General features: G+C 46.8%; 1 protein-coding gene across 1 annotated transcript in view; it reads left to right on the top strand.

Moving 5' to 3' along the window:
• Nucleotides 1–14,521: 14,521 nt before the first annotated feature.
• Nucleotides 14,522–16,487, top strand: part of LOC139255296 (polycystin-2-like protein 1) — a 231,024-nt gene continuing 229,058 nt past the window's right edge. Inside the window, exon 1 of the mRNA XM_070873897.1 lies at nt 14,522–14,777. Within this exon, the coding sequence (XP_070729998.1) occupies nt 14,522–14,777 (256 nt within the window). The remainder of the gene's footprint in view (nt 14,778–16,487) is intronic.

Here is a 16,487-nt window from a genome sequence, read left to right as displayed (position 1 = left end):
GGGAAATCGATGGGATTGAAGGCTGATAAATCCCCAGGACCTGATAGTCTGCAACCCAGAATACTTAAGGAAGTGGCCCTAGAAATCGTGGATGCATTGGTGATCATTTTCCAACAGTCTATCGACTCTGGATCAGTTCCTATGGACTGGAGGGTAGCTAATGTAACACCACTTTTTTAAAAAGGAGGGAGAGAGAAAACAGGGAATTATAGACTGGTTAGCCTGACATCAGTAGTGGGGAAAATGTTGGAATCAATTATTAAAGATGAAATAGCAGCGCATTTGGAAAGCAGTGACAGGATCAGTCCAAGTTAGCATGGATTTATGAAAGGGAAATCATGCTTGACAAATCTTCTTGAATTTTTTGAGGATGTAACTAGTAGAGTGGACAAGGGAGAACTAGTGATGTGGTGTATTTGGACTTTCAAAAGGCTTTTGACAAGGTCCCACACAAGAGATTGGTGTGTAAAATTAAAGCACATGGTATTGGGGGTAATGTATTGACGTGGATAGAGAACCCATTGGCAGGCAGTAAGCAGAGAGTCGGGATAAACGGATCCTTTTCAGAATGGCAGGCAGTGACTACTGGAGTGTCGCAGGGCTCAGTGCTATGATCTCAGCTATTTACAATATACATCAATGATTTAGATGAAGGAATTGAGTGTAATATCTCCAAGTTTGCAGATGACACTAAGCTGGGTGGCGGTGTGAGCTGTGAGGAGGATGCTAAGAGGCTGCAGGGTGACTTGGACAGGTTAGGTGAGTGGGCAAATGCATGGCAGATGCAGTATAATGTGGAAAAATGTGAGGTTATCCACTTTAGTGGCAAAAACATGAAGGCAGAATATTATCTGAATGGCGACAGATTAAGAAAAGAGGAGGTACAACGAGACCTGGGTGTCAAGATACATCAGTCATTGAAAGTTGGCATACAGGTACAGCAGGCGGTGAAGAAGACAAATGGCATGTTGGCCTTCATAGGTAGGGGATTTGAGTGTAGCAGCAGGGAGGTCTTACTGCAGTTCTATAGGGCCTTGGTGAGGCCTCAGCTGGAATATTGTGTTCAGTTTTGATCTCCTAATCTGAGGAAGGACGTTCTTGCTATTGAGGGAGTGCAGCGAAGGTTCACCAGACTGATTCCCGGGATGGCAGGACTGACATATGAGGGGAGACTGGATCGACTGGGCCTGTATTCCCTGGAGTTTAGAAGAATGAGAGGAGATCTCATAGAAACATATAAAATTCTGACGGGACTGGATAAGTTAGATGCAAGAAGAATGTTTCTGATGTTGGGGAAGCCCAGAACTAGGGGTCACAGTCTAAGGATAAGGGATAAGCCATTTAGGATCGAGATGAAGAGAATTGGTAACCTGTGGAATTCTCTACCGGAGAGTTGTTGATGCCGGTTTGTTAGATATATTCAAGAGGGAGTTAGATATGGCCCTTACGGCTAAAGGCTTCAAGGGGTATGGAGAGAAAGCAGGAAAGGGGTACTGAGGTGAATGATCAGCCATGATCCTATTGAATGGTGGTGCAGCCTCGAAGGGCCGAATGGCCTACTCCTGCACCTATTTTTTATGTTTCTATGTTTCTATGTTCTCCAATGGCTGTGCCCTCATGATAGCCAGGTTGTGGAGCTTGCAGCACACCACCACAAATATGGAGACATGCTCAAGCGAGTACTGCAGCACACCCCCTGAGTGGTCCAGGCAACAGAACCTCTGCTTCACAATCCCAATTACGTTCTCGATGATGGCCCTGGTTTCTGAGAGATTGTCATTATAGACGTGCTGCATAGCAGTTCTCGGGTCGCAAAGAGGATTCATGAGCCAAGTGCTCAGTGCATAGCCCTTGTCACCGAGGAGCCAGCCGCAATCTTGATTGGAACCAGTGAAGAGGCCTGGCACACCAGTCTGCTGTAGTATGAAAGAATCATGGCTGCTGCCAGGAAACTGGGCATCCACTTGCATAATTTTGCGGCTGTGGTCGCAAACCAGTTGAACATTAAGGGAGTAGAATCCCTTGTGGTTTTGGAATTGCTCGGGAGTGTGTTGGGGTGCCCTCAGACCAACATGTGCAATCAATGGCCCCCTGGACCCTGTGGAAGCCTGCAATGTGCAGGAATCCAGCCTGCCACTCCAACTGCTTGTCCCTGCTCATAGGGAAGGAGATGTAATTGACCCATCTCCTATAGAGAACATCTGTGATCATTTAGATGTATGGGCTACAAATTGCGAGCTTATGGAGATATCTGTAGTGGCAGCTTGGAAGGGCATAAAAGTTCAGGGCAATTGTAACCTTGGATGCCATGCTCAGGGCTGTCCTCACCTGTGTTTGCGGCTGCAAGTCTGCCTGAAGGAGATTGCAGAGCTCCGTGATTACGTCATTGCGGAATCAAAGACTGCATCATTCAGGTCCCTGTACGAGAATTGGTGACAGAAGACCCTTTGTCGATATGGCCTTCCGCCCCCATATCTGTGCAGCCGTCTTGCTCTCTGTTCTGCCTCATTGGCTTCTCCCTGCTGGACTGCTTGGTCCTCCACCTCTGCAAGCTGCTGCTGCCCAGCATCTGGCTCCGCTGCAGGCTGCCTCCTCTCCTGCTGGCCCAGTATCTAGTGCGGGGGGTCCGCGTACCTCACTCTCCTCCTTAGGGCATGCCCTTGCTGAGGGTCTTCCTGTGGCAGCTCTCTGGCCTCACCTCTGTCGCCATCTCCCTGACCCTCTCCATGCTGGGCCGCCATGATTGCTGTGGCCTTTGCCCGCTGCCTCTGCAACCATTGGACCCCGGTGTCGCCTTCTCCTGCGTGCTTCAGCAGCACGCACAATGTGCAGGAGATGTTGGCCTGCCAGCGCCCATTTCCAAACCCTTCCTAAGCCCAGCCTCCTCGATGTCGGCTCCCTGTTCTGCAGATGGTGGCGCCTCCAGCACTCGCAAACAATCGCGCACTGCAGTATACTCGCACTGGTTCTCAAAGACGGTGAAAAAGTCGGCGACACAAATGCACCAAATACCAACACACCTTTAAGGAAAGCCAGCGGTGTGCATCAGGAACTAGGCACCGACCAAAAAAACCTATGCTTGGCACCATCGAGATTTTTTGATGGAATGTGGCTTCCGGCCTGGGACCATGGCAGTGCGCGCTTTGATGACGCACTTAGGAGTGTTGGCCAGCACCGCGGCGGAAGTGGGGAGGAAGTGGTGCGGTTATGCTCACCGTCGGGAAACCGCAACAGGACCAATTAGACGAGCGGCAGCCATCCCATGAAAAGTCGGCGGCCATTCCACTCCACAGCGTGGCCGTCGATTTCAGGTAACAGGTCTTAAGAGAAAGGGAAATTTCGGTCGCATCTCGAGGAATGGCTTTTCTTCTTTCCCCACAGCATTGCCTCTGAAGTTTCCCAAGGATCTATCCTTGGCCACTTCCTCTTCCACATTGACATACTTCCCTTAGTGACATCATGCATAGACATGGGGGGAGCTTTCACATGTACAATGAAGCCACTCAGCTCAACCCCTCCACTGCCTCTGAGCTGTCAGCCTACCAGTCCTCCATCTAATCTTGGATAAGCTGAAATTTCTTCCAACTAAATATCGGGAAGACTAAAGCCATTGACTTTGGTCCCCGCCAAAAACTTGGTACCCATATCATCAAATCCATTCCACCCCCTAGTCACTATCTAAGGCTGAACTAGACTGTTTCCAACCATAGAACCTTACCTGGCTCTGAGCTGAGCTCCAAGCCCATATTCCCTTCCTCCCTGCAGACTATGTTACTCTTGTTATTTTTCAGCCTCCAATTTGAACATTTCGTAGAAACCTAGAAGTCAAGTTTCGGCCTGAGTTGCTCCTATTTTTTTGGAGCAACTGGTTTAGAATGAAGTATCTTAGAAATTGCAATTCTCGGCATTTAGTTTGCTCCAGTTCTAGTCAGTTAGAACAGTTTCATTTTGGAACAGATTTTTTTTTTCAAAAGGGGCATGTCGGCCCTTATGCCTGTTTGCAAGTTTAGGCAGTGAAAACTTACTCCAAACTAACTTAGAATGGAGTAAGTGTAGATTTTTGTACGCTCATAAACACCTTGCCTACACTTTAGAAATCAGGCGTAGGTTACAAATCAGGCGTAGGGGACGAGGGAGGTGGGGGGGGGGTGGGGAGAAGAGAAGTAATTAAATTCTACAAGCATTCAACAGTCTCACTTATACAAATAAAGAGCCATCCTCAATAAAAAATTATAAACAAAGCAAATAAAAAATATTGAATATTCCTACCTGTGTGAAGCAGCAGCAGCCTTTGAGCTGCGGTGCTTCGGGCAGGCCTTCCATGTAGGAGACAGGGGCAGCATTAGTGGCTCGACAGCAGCTGAAGAAACTGCAAGCAGCCTTTGAGCTGCGGTGCTTCAGGCAGGCCTTCAATGTAGGAGACAGGGGCGGCGTCAGTGGCTCGACGGCAGCCGAAGAAACAGCAAGCAGCCTTCGAGCTGCGAAGGAGGCTGAGGCCAGTCAGCCACGGGATAGGAGCAGCGGCAGTGGCTGGACGGCAGCCGAAGAAACAGCAAGCAGCCTTCGAGCTGTGAAGGAGACTGAGGCCATTCGGCCAGGGGACAGGGTAAGCGTGCAGAGCACCGGGAGGGAGAGCCAGCCAGCTAGCCAGTTTAAAACTTAAATTTGTAATTCCATATGGGTGCTGCATTGTCAACACCACGGATTATGCAATGGTTCGCCAGCAATTCGCTGCATAGGAGAGAATTGATTAGAGCTCACCGCACCAGGAATCATAGCCCGTAGTTTCGATGAGATCCCCTCTCATTATTCTAAATTCCAATGAGTATAAACCTAGCCGATCCAGTCTTTCCTCATATGTCAGTCCTGCCATCCCAGGAATCAGTCTGGTCAACCTTCGCTGCACTCCCTCAATAGCAAGCATGCCCTTCCTCAGATTAGGAGACCAAAACTGCACACAATACTCAAGGTGTGGTCTCACCAAGGCCCTGTACAACTGCAGCAAGACCTCCCTGCTCCTATACTCAAATCTTCTCGCTATGAAGGCCAGCATGCCATTTGCTTTCTTTACTGCCTGCTGTACCTGCATGCCTACCTTCAATGACTGATGTACCATGACACCCAGGTCTCGTTGCACCTACCCTTTTACTAATCCATCACCATTCAGATAATAATCTGCCTTCCTGTTTTTGCTACCAAAGTGGATAACCTCACATTTATCCACATTATACTGCATCTGCCATGCGTTTGCCCATTCACCTAACCTGTCCAAGTCCCCCTGCAGCCTCTTAGCATCCTCCTCGCAGCTCACCCTGCCACCCAGCTTAGTGTCATCTGCAAACTTGAAGATATCAAATTCAATTGCTTCGTCTAAATCATCAATGTATATTGTAAATAGCTGGGGTCCCAGCACTGAACCCTGCGGTACCCCACTAGTCGCTGCCTGCCATTCTGAAAAGGACCCGTTTATTCCCACTCTTTGCTTTCTGTCTGCCAACTATTTCTCTATCCATGTCAATACATTACCCCCAATACTATGTGCCTTAATTTTGCACACTAATCTCTTGAAAGTCCAAATACACCACATCTACTGGTTCTCCCTTATCCACTCTACTCGTTACATCCTCAAAAAACTCTAGAAGATTTGTCAAGCATGATTTCCCTTTCATAAATCCGTGATGACGAGGACTGATCCTGTCACTGCTTTCCAAATGCGCTGCTATTGCATCTTTAATAATTGACTCCAGCATTTTCCCCACCACCGATGTCAGGCTAACCGGTCTATAACTCGCTGGTTTCTCTCTCCCTCCTTTTTTAAAAAGTGGGGTTACATTGGCTACCCTCCAATCCATAGAAACTGAATGTTGGAAAAAGACCACCAATCCATAGAAATATAGGGCCCAAGTTTCCACGTGATTTGCGCCTGATTTTTAGGAGCAACTGGTGGAGAACGGACTCTCTTAGAAATCGCAATTCTCCACATTTTTTTTTCTGCAGTTCTAGTTAGGTAGAACAGTTCTACTTTGGAACAGAATTTTTTCTTCAAAAGCGGGTGTGTCCGGCCACTGATGCCTGATTTCAAAGTTTCCACAGTGAAAACGTACTCCAAACTAAGTTAGAATGGAGCAAGTGAAGATTTTTGTAGAACTGAAAAAACCTGTTCTGCACATTAAAAAATCAGGCGCAGGTTACAAATTAGGCGTCCAGAACGAGGTGGGGGGGGAGGGGGGGGAAGGGAAGTCATTAAATTCTACAATAAATCCTTATTTATACTTCTACAAATATTATACAAATAAATCCAACTTGAATAAACATTTATAAGCAAAGAAAAGATTAAATAAACCATCTTCCTACCTGTGTGAAAGTGCTTCAGGCACGGAGAATGCTGCAGTCAGCCTGAGGCACCCGTTCTTCCCGCGGGGGAGGGGGGGGAAGGAGGAGGCGCCCGTTCTTTCCCGCGGAGGGGGGGAGGAGGAGGCGCCCGTTCTTTCCCGCGGAGGGGGGGAGGAGGAGGCGCCCGTTCTTTCCCGCGGGGGGTGGGGTGAGGGGGAGGCGCCCGTTCTTTCCCGCGGGGGGTGGGGTGAGGGGGAGGCGCCCGTTCTTTCCCGCGGGGGGTGGGGTGAGGGGGAGGCGCCCGTTCTTTCCCGCGTGGAGGGGAGAGGAGGCGCCCGTTCTTTCCCGCGGGGGGTGGGGTGGAGGGGAGGCGCCCGTTCTTTCCCGTGTGGAGGGGAGAGGAGGCGCCCGTTCTTTCCCGCGGGGGGTGGGGAGAGGAGGCGCCCGTTCTTCCCGCCGGGGGGGGGGGGGGGTGGAAGGAGACAGTGAGAAGGCTGCAAGTGCTGATGTGCTGATGGCAATGTGCTTTTATATAAAAAAAATTCAAAAATTAAACAGCTACAAGGAACTACAAAAATGGCCGAGTGCCAATGTTTCCTTCACACTGCGCGTGCGCGAACGCTCCAACGCGCACGCGCAGCGTTGCCGGCAGGAAAAAAACTAATTTAAATAGTACCCGCCCCTTCCCACTTACAAAATTGCCGCGAGTGTAGGCTCTGCGCCCCTGGGCGCCGCGCCAGGCAGACAAGGAGCTGCAGAACGCTCCAGAATCGCGAGGTTTTTTTTAGGCGCCGTTTTAGGCGCGAAAAACGGGCGCCCAGCTCGGAGGCGCACCCGTTTTTTATCGTGTGGAAACTTGGGCCATTGAAACATAGAAAATAGGTGCAGGAGTAGGCCATTCGGCCCTTCGAGCCTGCACCACCATTCAATAAGATCATGGCTGATCATTCCTTCAGTACCCCTTTCCTGCTTTCTCTCCATACCTCTTGATCCCCTTTAGCCGTAAGGGCCATATCTAACTCTCTCTTGAATATATCCAATGAACTGGCATCAACAACTCTCTGCGGCAGGGAATTCCACAGGTTAACAACTCTCTGAGTGAAGAAGTTTCTCCTCATCTCAGTCCTAAATGGCCTACCCCTTATCCTAAGACTATGTCCCCTGGTTCTCGACTTCCCCAACAGCGGGAACATTCTTCCTACATCTAACCTGTCCAGTCCCATCAGAACCTTATATGTTTCTCTGAGATCCCCTCTCATCCTTCTAAACTCCAGTAAATAAAGGCCCAGTTTATCCAGTCTCTCCTCATATGACAGTCCAGCCAACCCTGGAATCAGTCTGGTGAACCTTCGCTGCACTCCCTCAATAGCAAAAATAGGAGACCAAAACTGAACACAATATTCCAGGTGAGGCCTCACTAAGGCCCTGTGTAGCTGCAGTAAGACCTCCCTGCTCCTATACTCAAATCCCCTAGCTATGAAGGCCAACATACCATTTGCCTTCTTCACCACCTGCTGTACCTGCATGCCAACGTTCAATGACTGATGAAGCATGACACCCAGGTCTCATTGCACCTCCCCTTTTCCTAATCTACCGCCATTCAGATAATATTCTGCCTTCGTGTTTTTGTCCCCAAAGTGGATAACCACACATTTACCCACATTATACTGCATCTGCCATGCATTTGCCCATTCACCTAACCTGGACAAGTCACCCTGCAGCCTCTTAGCATCCTCCTCACAGCTCACACCGCCACCCAGTTTAGTGTCATCTGCAAACTTGGAGATATTACACTGAATTCCTTCATCTAAATCATTAATGTATACTGTAAAGAGCTGGGGTCCCAGCACTAAGCACTGCAGCACTCCACTAGTCACTGCCTGCCATTCTGAAAAGGACCCGTTTATCTCGACTCTCTGCTTCCTGTCTGCCAATCAGTTCTCTATCCACATCAGTACATTACACCCAATACCATGTGCTTTGATTTTGCACACCAATCTCTTGTGCGGGATGTTGTCAAAAGCCTTTTGAAAGTCCAAATACACCACATCCACTGGTTCTCCCTTGTCCACTCTGCGAGTTACATCCTCAAAATATTTCAGAAGATTCGTCAAGCATGATTTCCCTTTCATAAATCCATGCTGACTTGGGCCGATCCTGTCACTGCTTTCCAAATGGGCTGCTATTTCATCCTTAATGATTGATTCCAACATTTTCCCCACTACTGATGTCAGGCTAACCAGTCTATAATTACCCGCTTTCTCTCTCCCTCCTTTTTTAAAAAGTGGTGTTACATTAGCTACCCTCCAGTCCATAGGAACTGATCCAGAGTCGATAGACTGTTGGAAAATGATCACCAATGCATCCACTATTTCTAGGGCCACTATCAGGCCCCGGGGATTTATCGGCCTTCAATCCTATCAATTTCCCAAACACAATTTCCTGCCTAATAATGATACCATTCAGTTCCTCCTTCTCACTTGACCCATTGACCCCTAGTATAGTCGGAAGGTTATTTGTGTCTTCCTTCGTGAAGACAGAACCGAAGTATTTGTTCAATTGGTCTGCCATTTCTTTGTTCCCCATTATAAATTCACCTGAATCCGACTACAAGGGACCTACATTTGTCTTCACTAATCTTTTTCTCTTCGCATATTTATAGAAGTTTTTGCAGTCACTTTTTATGTTCCCTGCAAGCTTCCTCTCGTACTCTATTTTCCCCCTCTTAATTAAACCCTTGGTCCTCCTCTGTTGAATTCTAAATTTCTCCCAGTCCTCAGGTTTGTTACTTTTTCTAGCCAATTTATATGCCTTTTCCTTGGTTTTAACACTATCCTTAATTTCCCTTGTTAGCCACGGTTGAGCCACCTTCCCATTTTTATTTTTTACTCCAGACAGGGCTGTACAATTGTTGAAGTTCATCCATGTGATCTTTTAATGCTTGCCATTGCTTATCCACCGTCAACCCTTTAAGTGTTCTTTGCCAGTCTATTCTAGCCAATTCACGCCTCATACTGTCAAAGTTACCTTTCCTTAAGTTCAGGACCCTAGTTTCTGAATTAACTGTGTTACTCTCTATCTTAATAAAGAATTAAACCATATTATGGTCACTCTTCCCCAAGGGGCCTCGCACAACAAGATTGCTAATTAGTCCCTTCTCGTTACACATCACCCAGTCTAGGATGGCCAGCTCCCTAGTTGGTTTCTCGACATATTGGTCTAGAAAACCATCCCTAATACACTCTAGGAAATCCTCTTCCACCGCATTGCTACCAGTTTTATTAGCCCAATCGATATGTAGATTAAACTCGTCCATGATAACTGCTGTACCTTTATTGCACACATCCCTTATTTCTTGTTTGATGCTGTCCCCAACCTCACTACTATTGTTTGGTGGTCTGTACACAACTCCCACTAGCGTTTTCTGCCCTTTGGTATTCCGCAGCTCCACCCATACTGATTCCACATCATCCAGGCTAATGTCCCTCCTTACTATTGCATTAATTTCCTCTTTAACCAGCAACGCCACCCCGCCTCCTTTTCCTCTCTGCCTATCTTGCTAAATGTTGAATACCCCTAATGTTGAGTTCCTCGCCTTGTTCATCCTGGAGCCATGTCTCCGTGATGCTAATTACATCATATCCATTAACTGCTATCTGCGCAGTTAATTCGTCCACTTTATTCTGAATACTCCTCGAACTGAGGCACAGAGCCTTCAAGCTTGTCTTTTTAACACACTTTGCCCCTTTAGAATTTTGCTGTAATGTGGCCCTTTTTGTTTTTTGCCTTGGGTTTCTCTGCCCTCTACTTTTACTATTCTCCTTTCTATCTATTGCCCCTGCCTCCATTTTATTTCCCTCTGTCTCCCTGCATACGTTCCCATCCCTCTGTCATTTTAGTTTAACTCCTCCCCAACAGCACTAGCAAACACTCCCCCGAGGACATTGGTTCCGGTCCTGCCTAGGCGCAGACCGTCCGGTTTGTACTGGTCCCACCTGCCTCAGAACCGGTTCCAATGTCCCAGGAATTTGAATCCCTCCCTTCTGCAACACTCCTCAAGCCACGTATTCATCTGAGCTATCCTGCAATTCCTACTCTGACTAGCACGTGGCACTGGTAGCAATCCTGAGATTACTACTTTTGAGGCCCTACTTTTTAATTTAGCTCCTAGCTCTCTAAATTCGTCTCGTAGGACCTCATCCCATTTTTTACCTATATCGTTGGTACCAATATGCACCACGACAACTGGCTGTTCACTCTCCCTTTTCAAAATGCCCTGCACCCGCTCCGAGACATCCTTGCACCTTGCACCAGGGAGGCAACATACCATCCTGGAGTTTCGGTTGTGGCCACAAAAACACCTAGCTATTCCCCTTACAATTGAATCCCCTATCACTATAGCTCTCCCACTCTTTTTCCTGCCCTCCTGTGCAGCAGAGCCACCCACGATGCCATGAATGTGGCTGCTGCTGCCCTCCCCTGATGAGTTATCCCCCTCAAAGCTGTATATCTGTTTTACAGGGTGATGACCACAGGGGACCCCTACACTACCTTCCTTGCACTGCTCTTCCTACTGGTCACGCATTTACTATCTGGCTGACTGCGGTGAGACAAACTCGCTAAACGTGCTATTCACGTCATTCTCAGCATCGTGGATGCTCCAGAGTGAATCCACCCGCAGCTCTAGAGTCTTATTAAAGGAGCTAAGGTTACAGTTGCTCATCGTATACAGTACTCAGTTTATCCTTTATTATGAACGTATCAGTAACAGAGAGGGGTTAGGATCTGGAATGCACTGCCAGAAAGAGTAGTGGAGGCAGACTCAATCAAGGCTTTCAAAAGGGAGTTGGATAAGTACCTGAAAGAAAAACATTTGCAAGACCACATGGAAAGGCGGGGGAGTGGGACTAGCTGAGGTGCTCTTGCAGAGAGCTGGCATGGGCTCAACAGGCCGAATGGCCTTCTTCCGTGATGTAACCATTCTATGATTCTATGATATTAGGACATGTGGCCAAAATCTTGATCAAAGAGATAGGTTTTAAGGAGTGTCTTAAAGGGAGAGAGGGAGGTGTGGAAGTTTGGGGAGTAAATTTCAGAGCTTTAACCTTAGACAGTTGAAGGTACAGCTGGCAACAGTGAACTGATAAAAATCGGGGATGTGAAAAAGGTCAGAATTGGAGTAGCACAGAGATGTCAGAGGGTTACAGAGATAAGGAGGCATGAGGCCATGGAAGGATTTGAAAACAAGGATGAGAATTTTAAAATCGAGGTGTTGTGGGACCAGGAGCCCATGTAGGTCTGCGAACATGTGTAATTGGTGAACGGGGCCTGGTGTGAGTTACGATATGGGCAGCAGAGTTTTGGATGACCTCAAATTTACAAAGGCCAGCCAGGAGAGCATTGAAAGATTTGAATCTAGAGGTAACAAAGGCATGGATAAGGGTTTCAGCAGCAAATGAGACGGCCAATGTTATGAAGGTGGAAATAGGCGTTATTGGTGATGGAGAAGATAAGAGGTTAGAACCTCAGCTTAGGTTCAAATAGAATCCACAGTTACGACCAGTATGGTTCAACCTCAGAGAGTGGCCAGGGTGAGGGATGGCTAGGGAATGGAGTTTGTGGTGGGGACTGATGACAAGATAATAACAGCGTAAACACTAACATAATATATAACAACAAATATTTTAAAATTTGTTCCTGGGATGTAGGCATCGCTGGCAAATCCAGCATTTATTGCCCATCTCTAATTGCCCTTGAGAAGGTGGTGGTGAGTTGCCTCTTAAGCCACTGCAGTCCATGTGGTGAAGGTACTCCAATAGTGCTGTTAGGGATGGAATTCCAAGATTTTGACCCAGTGCCTGTGAAGGAACGACAATATATTTCCAAGTTAGGATGATGTGTGACTTGGAGGGGAATTTGGAGGTGATGGTGTTCCCATGCGTCTGCGGCCCTTGTTCTTCTAGGTTGTAGAGGTCATGAGTTTTAGAGATGCTGTCGAAGAAGCCTTGGCAAGTTGCTTTAGTGCATCTTGTAGATGGTGCACACTGCAGCCACGGTGCACCAGTGGTGGAGGGAGTGAATGTTTAAGGCGGTGGATGGGGTGCCAATCAAGTGGGCTGCTTTGTCCTGGATGGTGTCGAGCTTCTTGAGTGTTGTAGGAGCTGCACTCATCCAGGCAAGTGGAGAGTATTCCATCACACTCCTGACTTGTGCCTTGTAGATGGTGGAAAGGCTTTGAGGAATCAGGAGGTGACTTAAATAATATCTCCCCTTCTCTTTCCAAAGTAACCAATGGTTTTCTCTTCACTTAATTCAGTCCTAAGATTAAAATATACGTGTTTCTCTTTTCTTAACTGTAATCATTACAATTCAAAGGGCACCAATTACATTACAATTTATAATCATCCTTCCTCGTCATCTAACCTAATTTAGCCATAAACCTTATAGTTTTTAATATACCTACCTTTCCTCTTAAGTCTGAAACACAATTAAAATAAGCCATCACTAGTATTCATTTTTTGTGAACCACGATATGGTTCCGCTTGTCTTCACCTTTCACCCCACCAGCCTTCAACATTCCAAATGGACCTCTCCTTCCACGACACCCTGGTCCACTCCTCAATCACCCCCAACAACCCCTCCCTTTCTCACGTCACCTTCCTGTGCAAACGCAGGAGATACCTTTTTACCTCCTCCCTTCCCGCTGTCATGGGTTGCAAACACTCCTTCCAGGTGAAACAGCTATTTACTTGTACTTCTTACAATCTAGTATACTGTATTCGCCGCTCATGGTGAGGTCTCCTCTACATTAGGGAGACCAAACGCAGTCTGTAAGTGTGACCCTGAGCTATCACTTTATCACCCTCCTGTCACTTTAATTCACTGCTGCACTCCCACTCTGACCTCTCTGTCCTCGGCCTCTTACACTGATCCAACGAAGCTAAATTTAAGCTCAAAGAACAGCACCTCATCTTTCGATTAGGCACTTTACAGCCTCTGGATTCAACATCGAGTTCAACAATTTCAGAGCGTAACCTCTGCCCCTATTTTTTCACCTGGCAGCTGTTGATGATTCTGCCATTCCCATTTACACCTCTTCTAGACTCATCTTTTGTTTTTTTGCTTATCCATTACCATCTCCTTTTGTTTTGTATTATCATACCTTTTGTCATTTAATCTCCTCTGCCTTCCACCCTCTCACAGAACTTCCCTTTTGTTCTTTCCTCCCCTCCCCTCACTGTCCCTGCCCCTGCACTTGCTTAAAATCTGTTATATCTCTAACTTATTCCAGTTCTGACGAAAGGTCATCGACCTAAAAGGTTACCTTTGTTTCTCTCCCCACATAAGCTGCCTGACCTGCTGCGTATTTCCAGCATTTTCTGTCTTTATTTCACTTTTTGTTATTTTATATGGATTTTTATCAAACTGAGCGTCACTATCGGACAAATAGTTTATTTTAGTTACAAAGTATTTAAATAAACAGAAAACCTTTCAATTGTTCTCAGTCTGAACAAGGTAAAATCTATATCTTAATTTATACACGTCATTGTATTAGACATACATTGAGTGAAATGTACTGCGCAGAGACGCAAACCTAACGATAGAACTCCGAAGTCAAATGTCAATCTGACTTCAGAGTGTATGGGGATGCGGCATGGGATGGAGGTCCTGCGCCCTCTCAAAACGTTGCACCTTTTGAATTCTTTAAAAACCATAGCAAGGTGTTTTGTTACTGTTCTGCGTTCCCAAACCAATTACTGACCCGGAGCTTTCTCCAGAGCACCAGAATGCGATTCCAATCAAACAGATGTTGCCAGCTGCAAATGGATTTTGTAGCTTTGTGTCTCGGCTTATTAGCATATTATAACCACCGCATTGGGAAATAATTGTTCAACGGAGAAGATTAATAATACAGTATTCTTGCCGCAGCTCTCGTAGCTCCCCTGAACATCCCATTTCCTATGTTTCCCACTGGAAGCTCTAATTCTCCCAGGACACAGTTCCTCCCTCCCTATTAACACAAGCTGGTGACGGGGGCGTTGTAACATTCTGACTGGTGTGTGACCTGGGCAGTGCCTTCGAGCTGTCAACCCTTTACGCTGAAAGACCGCGTGGATTGCTCACCACAGTTACCCACGGCCGGGACCCAAGAAGACCTCTGCTTTTGTGAAAAGCTGGTCTCATCAAAATGAGCTCAGCTCCGGATAAAGGCTTGAAGTTACCGATCCAGGAGGTGCATGAAATGGAAAGTTTATCTAATAAGAAAGCCTGGGACAACGCAGCATACGAGGGCTCGCCTCCCAGCTCCCCTTTCAAAGTGCAAACTATCTACAATCCCAGCTCTTTCCCAACCAACCCTTATGGATATGAAGAGCCCCCGCTGTATGAAGACAAGAGCAAACCTTCATCGGGATGCTGCACGACCTTTATTAAAGGAATTCGCAGTAAGTTAAAGGGATTCGGCCCGTACCGAACTGGATTTCTATCTCACAAAAATCCAATTTCATACTTAATTTTAAAGAACACTGGAGTGATTTATTTAACAAAACCAGTACAATATTTAATTTTCTGAATAATTAGACATTGATGGTGTTAACTTTATTAATGTGTCCGGCTTCTAATATCCAGACATTTTCTATTTTAATTTGAGCCCTATCCTGAAAATATTAGAATATTTTAATTTGTTGAATCTTTTTCCTGTAAAGCATTTTCCTTTGTTTTAAAAAAAACCTGGGTGACTATAAGTTCTATGGCACTCCTGGGATCAAATATATAACCAATAGTTCCAAGAATCATGAGGTTTTGTCAAGAGCATTCCTAAAGAATACGGAGAAGTTTGAATGAGGTTTGTGAACAGTGGAAATCAGAAGGTAAAAGGATATGGAACTTCGTTTGCAGATGTGCTGCTGGGGAAAGCTTTATTCTGGGGGTCTCAGCAGGAACAGTAATGGAACCTACAATAGGACCAGCATATTAACATCTCTTTGACACTTTGCAATTAAACGGTCCCTTTTCTGACATTGTAACTTCAGAGTCAGGCGGCTGGATTTTCGGTTTGGCGGGGTGGGAAAGTTACCGGCCGGGGAACATCTGCGCTCTGAGGAGAAATGTTTGCCATCTGGGCCCTGCGCCAGGGCGCAGCGCGCAGGGAGGCGTTGCACAACTTTCGCGGCGCAAAAATGGGGGGAACTTCGCCAACGAAAGTGCGGGGCAGGGTGCCTCCGAGAGAGGGGGACACAAAAACATTCCAAAAACATTGCCCACACCACCCAAACACAAATTGTTAAAAAAAAAGAATAAATACTCGCACTTACCTTTTCTGCATTTACCTACCTCGCCGCCAAAGCTGGACCGCTCTGTTTTACCTGGTGATCATCGTGGGGCGCACTTTGGGGCGTACGGTTCGGGTGCGAGTCCAAACTTGTGCCGGTGTCGCGACGAGAGGCGTTGCACACCCGGCGCGTATATAAGCGCCGCCGCAAAACCCGACCCGAAGCTCCCGGCCGGACACAGAAGACCTTGCCGCCCCATTTCTCACCACTCCAGAGCTGTACAGTATAATTTCAGAGTTAGGTCTCCCTCCGTCAATTGCGCTTGGCACCACATGGAGTATAACTTCAATGAACGATATCAATCCGGTTAAAAAATGAACAACTTGACCTCTCGGATACTTTCTAAACATATTAGAACTTGTTTTATGTTTTGAGAATATGGCAACAGCTTCCTAATCGCTCAAAACATTTAAGGATAGAATTTCCATGGGGATTCCCTGATCTCCTACCATAACATTGGTTGAAACCCTGTGGAATAGGTGCAGATGCTCTTCTCCAGGGTTTCCACCAAAGTTATGGCGAACGATCGAGAGCACCCCCACAAAAACTACAGAAGTCTAAATCTATCACCTACGGACATGCACACTGCTCTTTATCATAATGGCAGGAGTGTGATTTGTAGTGAAGCACAGTCCAAGTATAGCTGTAAAATGCTGACTCTAGCTAACTATCTCAGACCTAGTGCAGTGTAACTGCAGCCTTAAAGAAGATTGAAGTCATTTTGCTGTGGTAAGCCAGAAGCAGGCATGTGTTGGCATTGTCGGTGGCAGTAGAACTGCATATGACAATAGGATTGCCCATGGTAATGGCAGTAGATTTGCC

The sequence above is a fragment of the Pristiophorus japonicus genome, chromosome 3 (assembly GCF_044704955.1).
Source record: "Pristiophorus japonicus isolate sPriJap1 chromosome 3, sPriJap1.hap1, whole genome shotgun sequence".
Lineage (NCBI taxonomy): Eukaryota > Metazoa > Chordata > Chondrichthyes > Pristiophoridae > Pristiophorus > Pristiophorus japonicus.
Note: the sequence above shows the minus strand (reverse complement) of the source record. Positions and strands in the feature narration are given on the sequence as shown.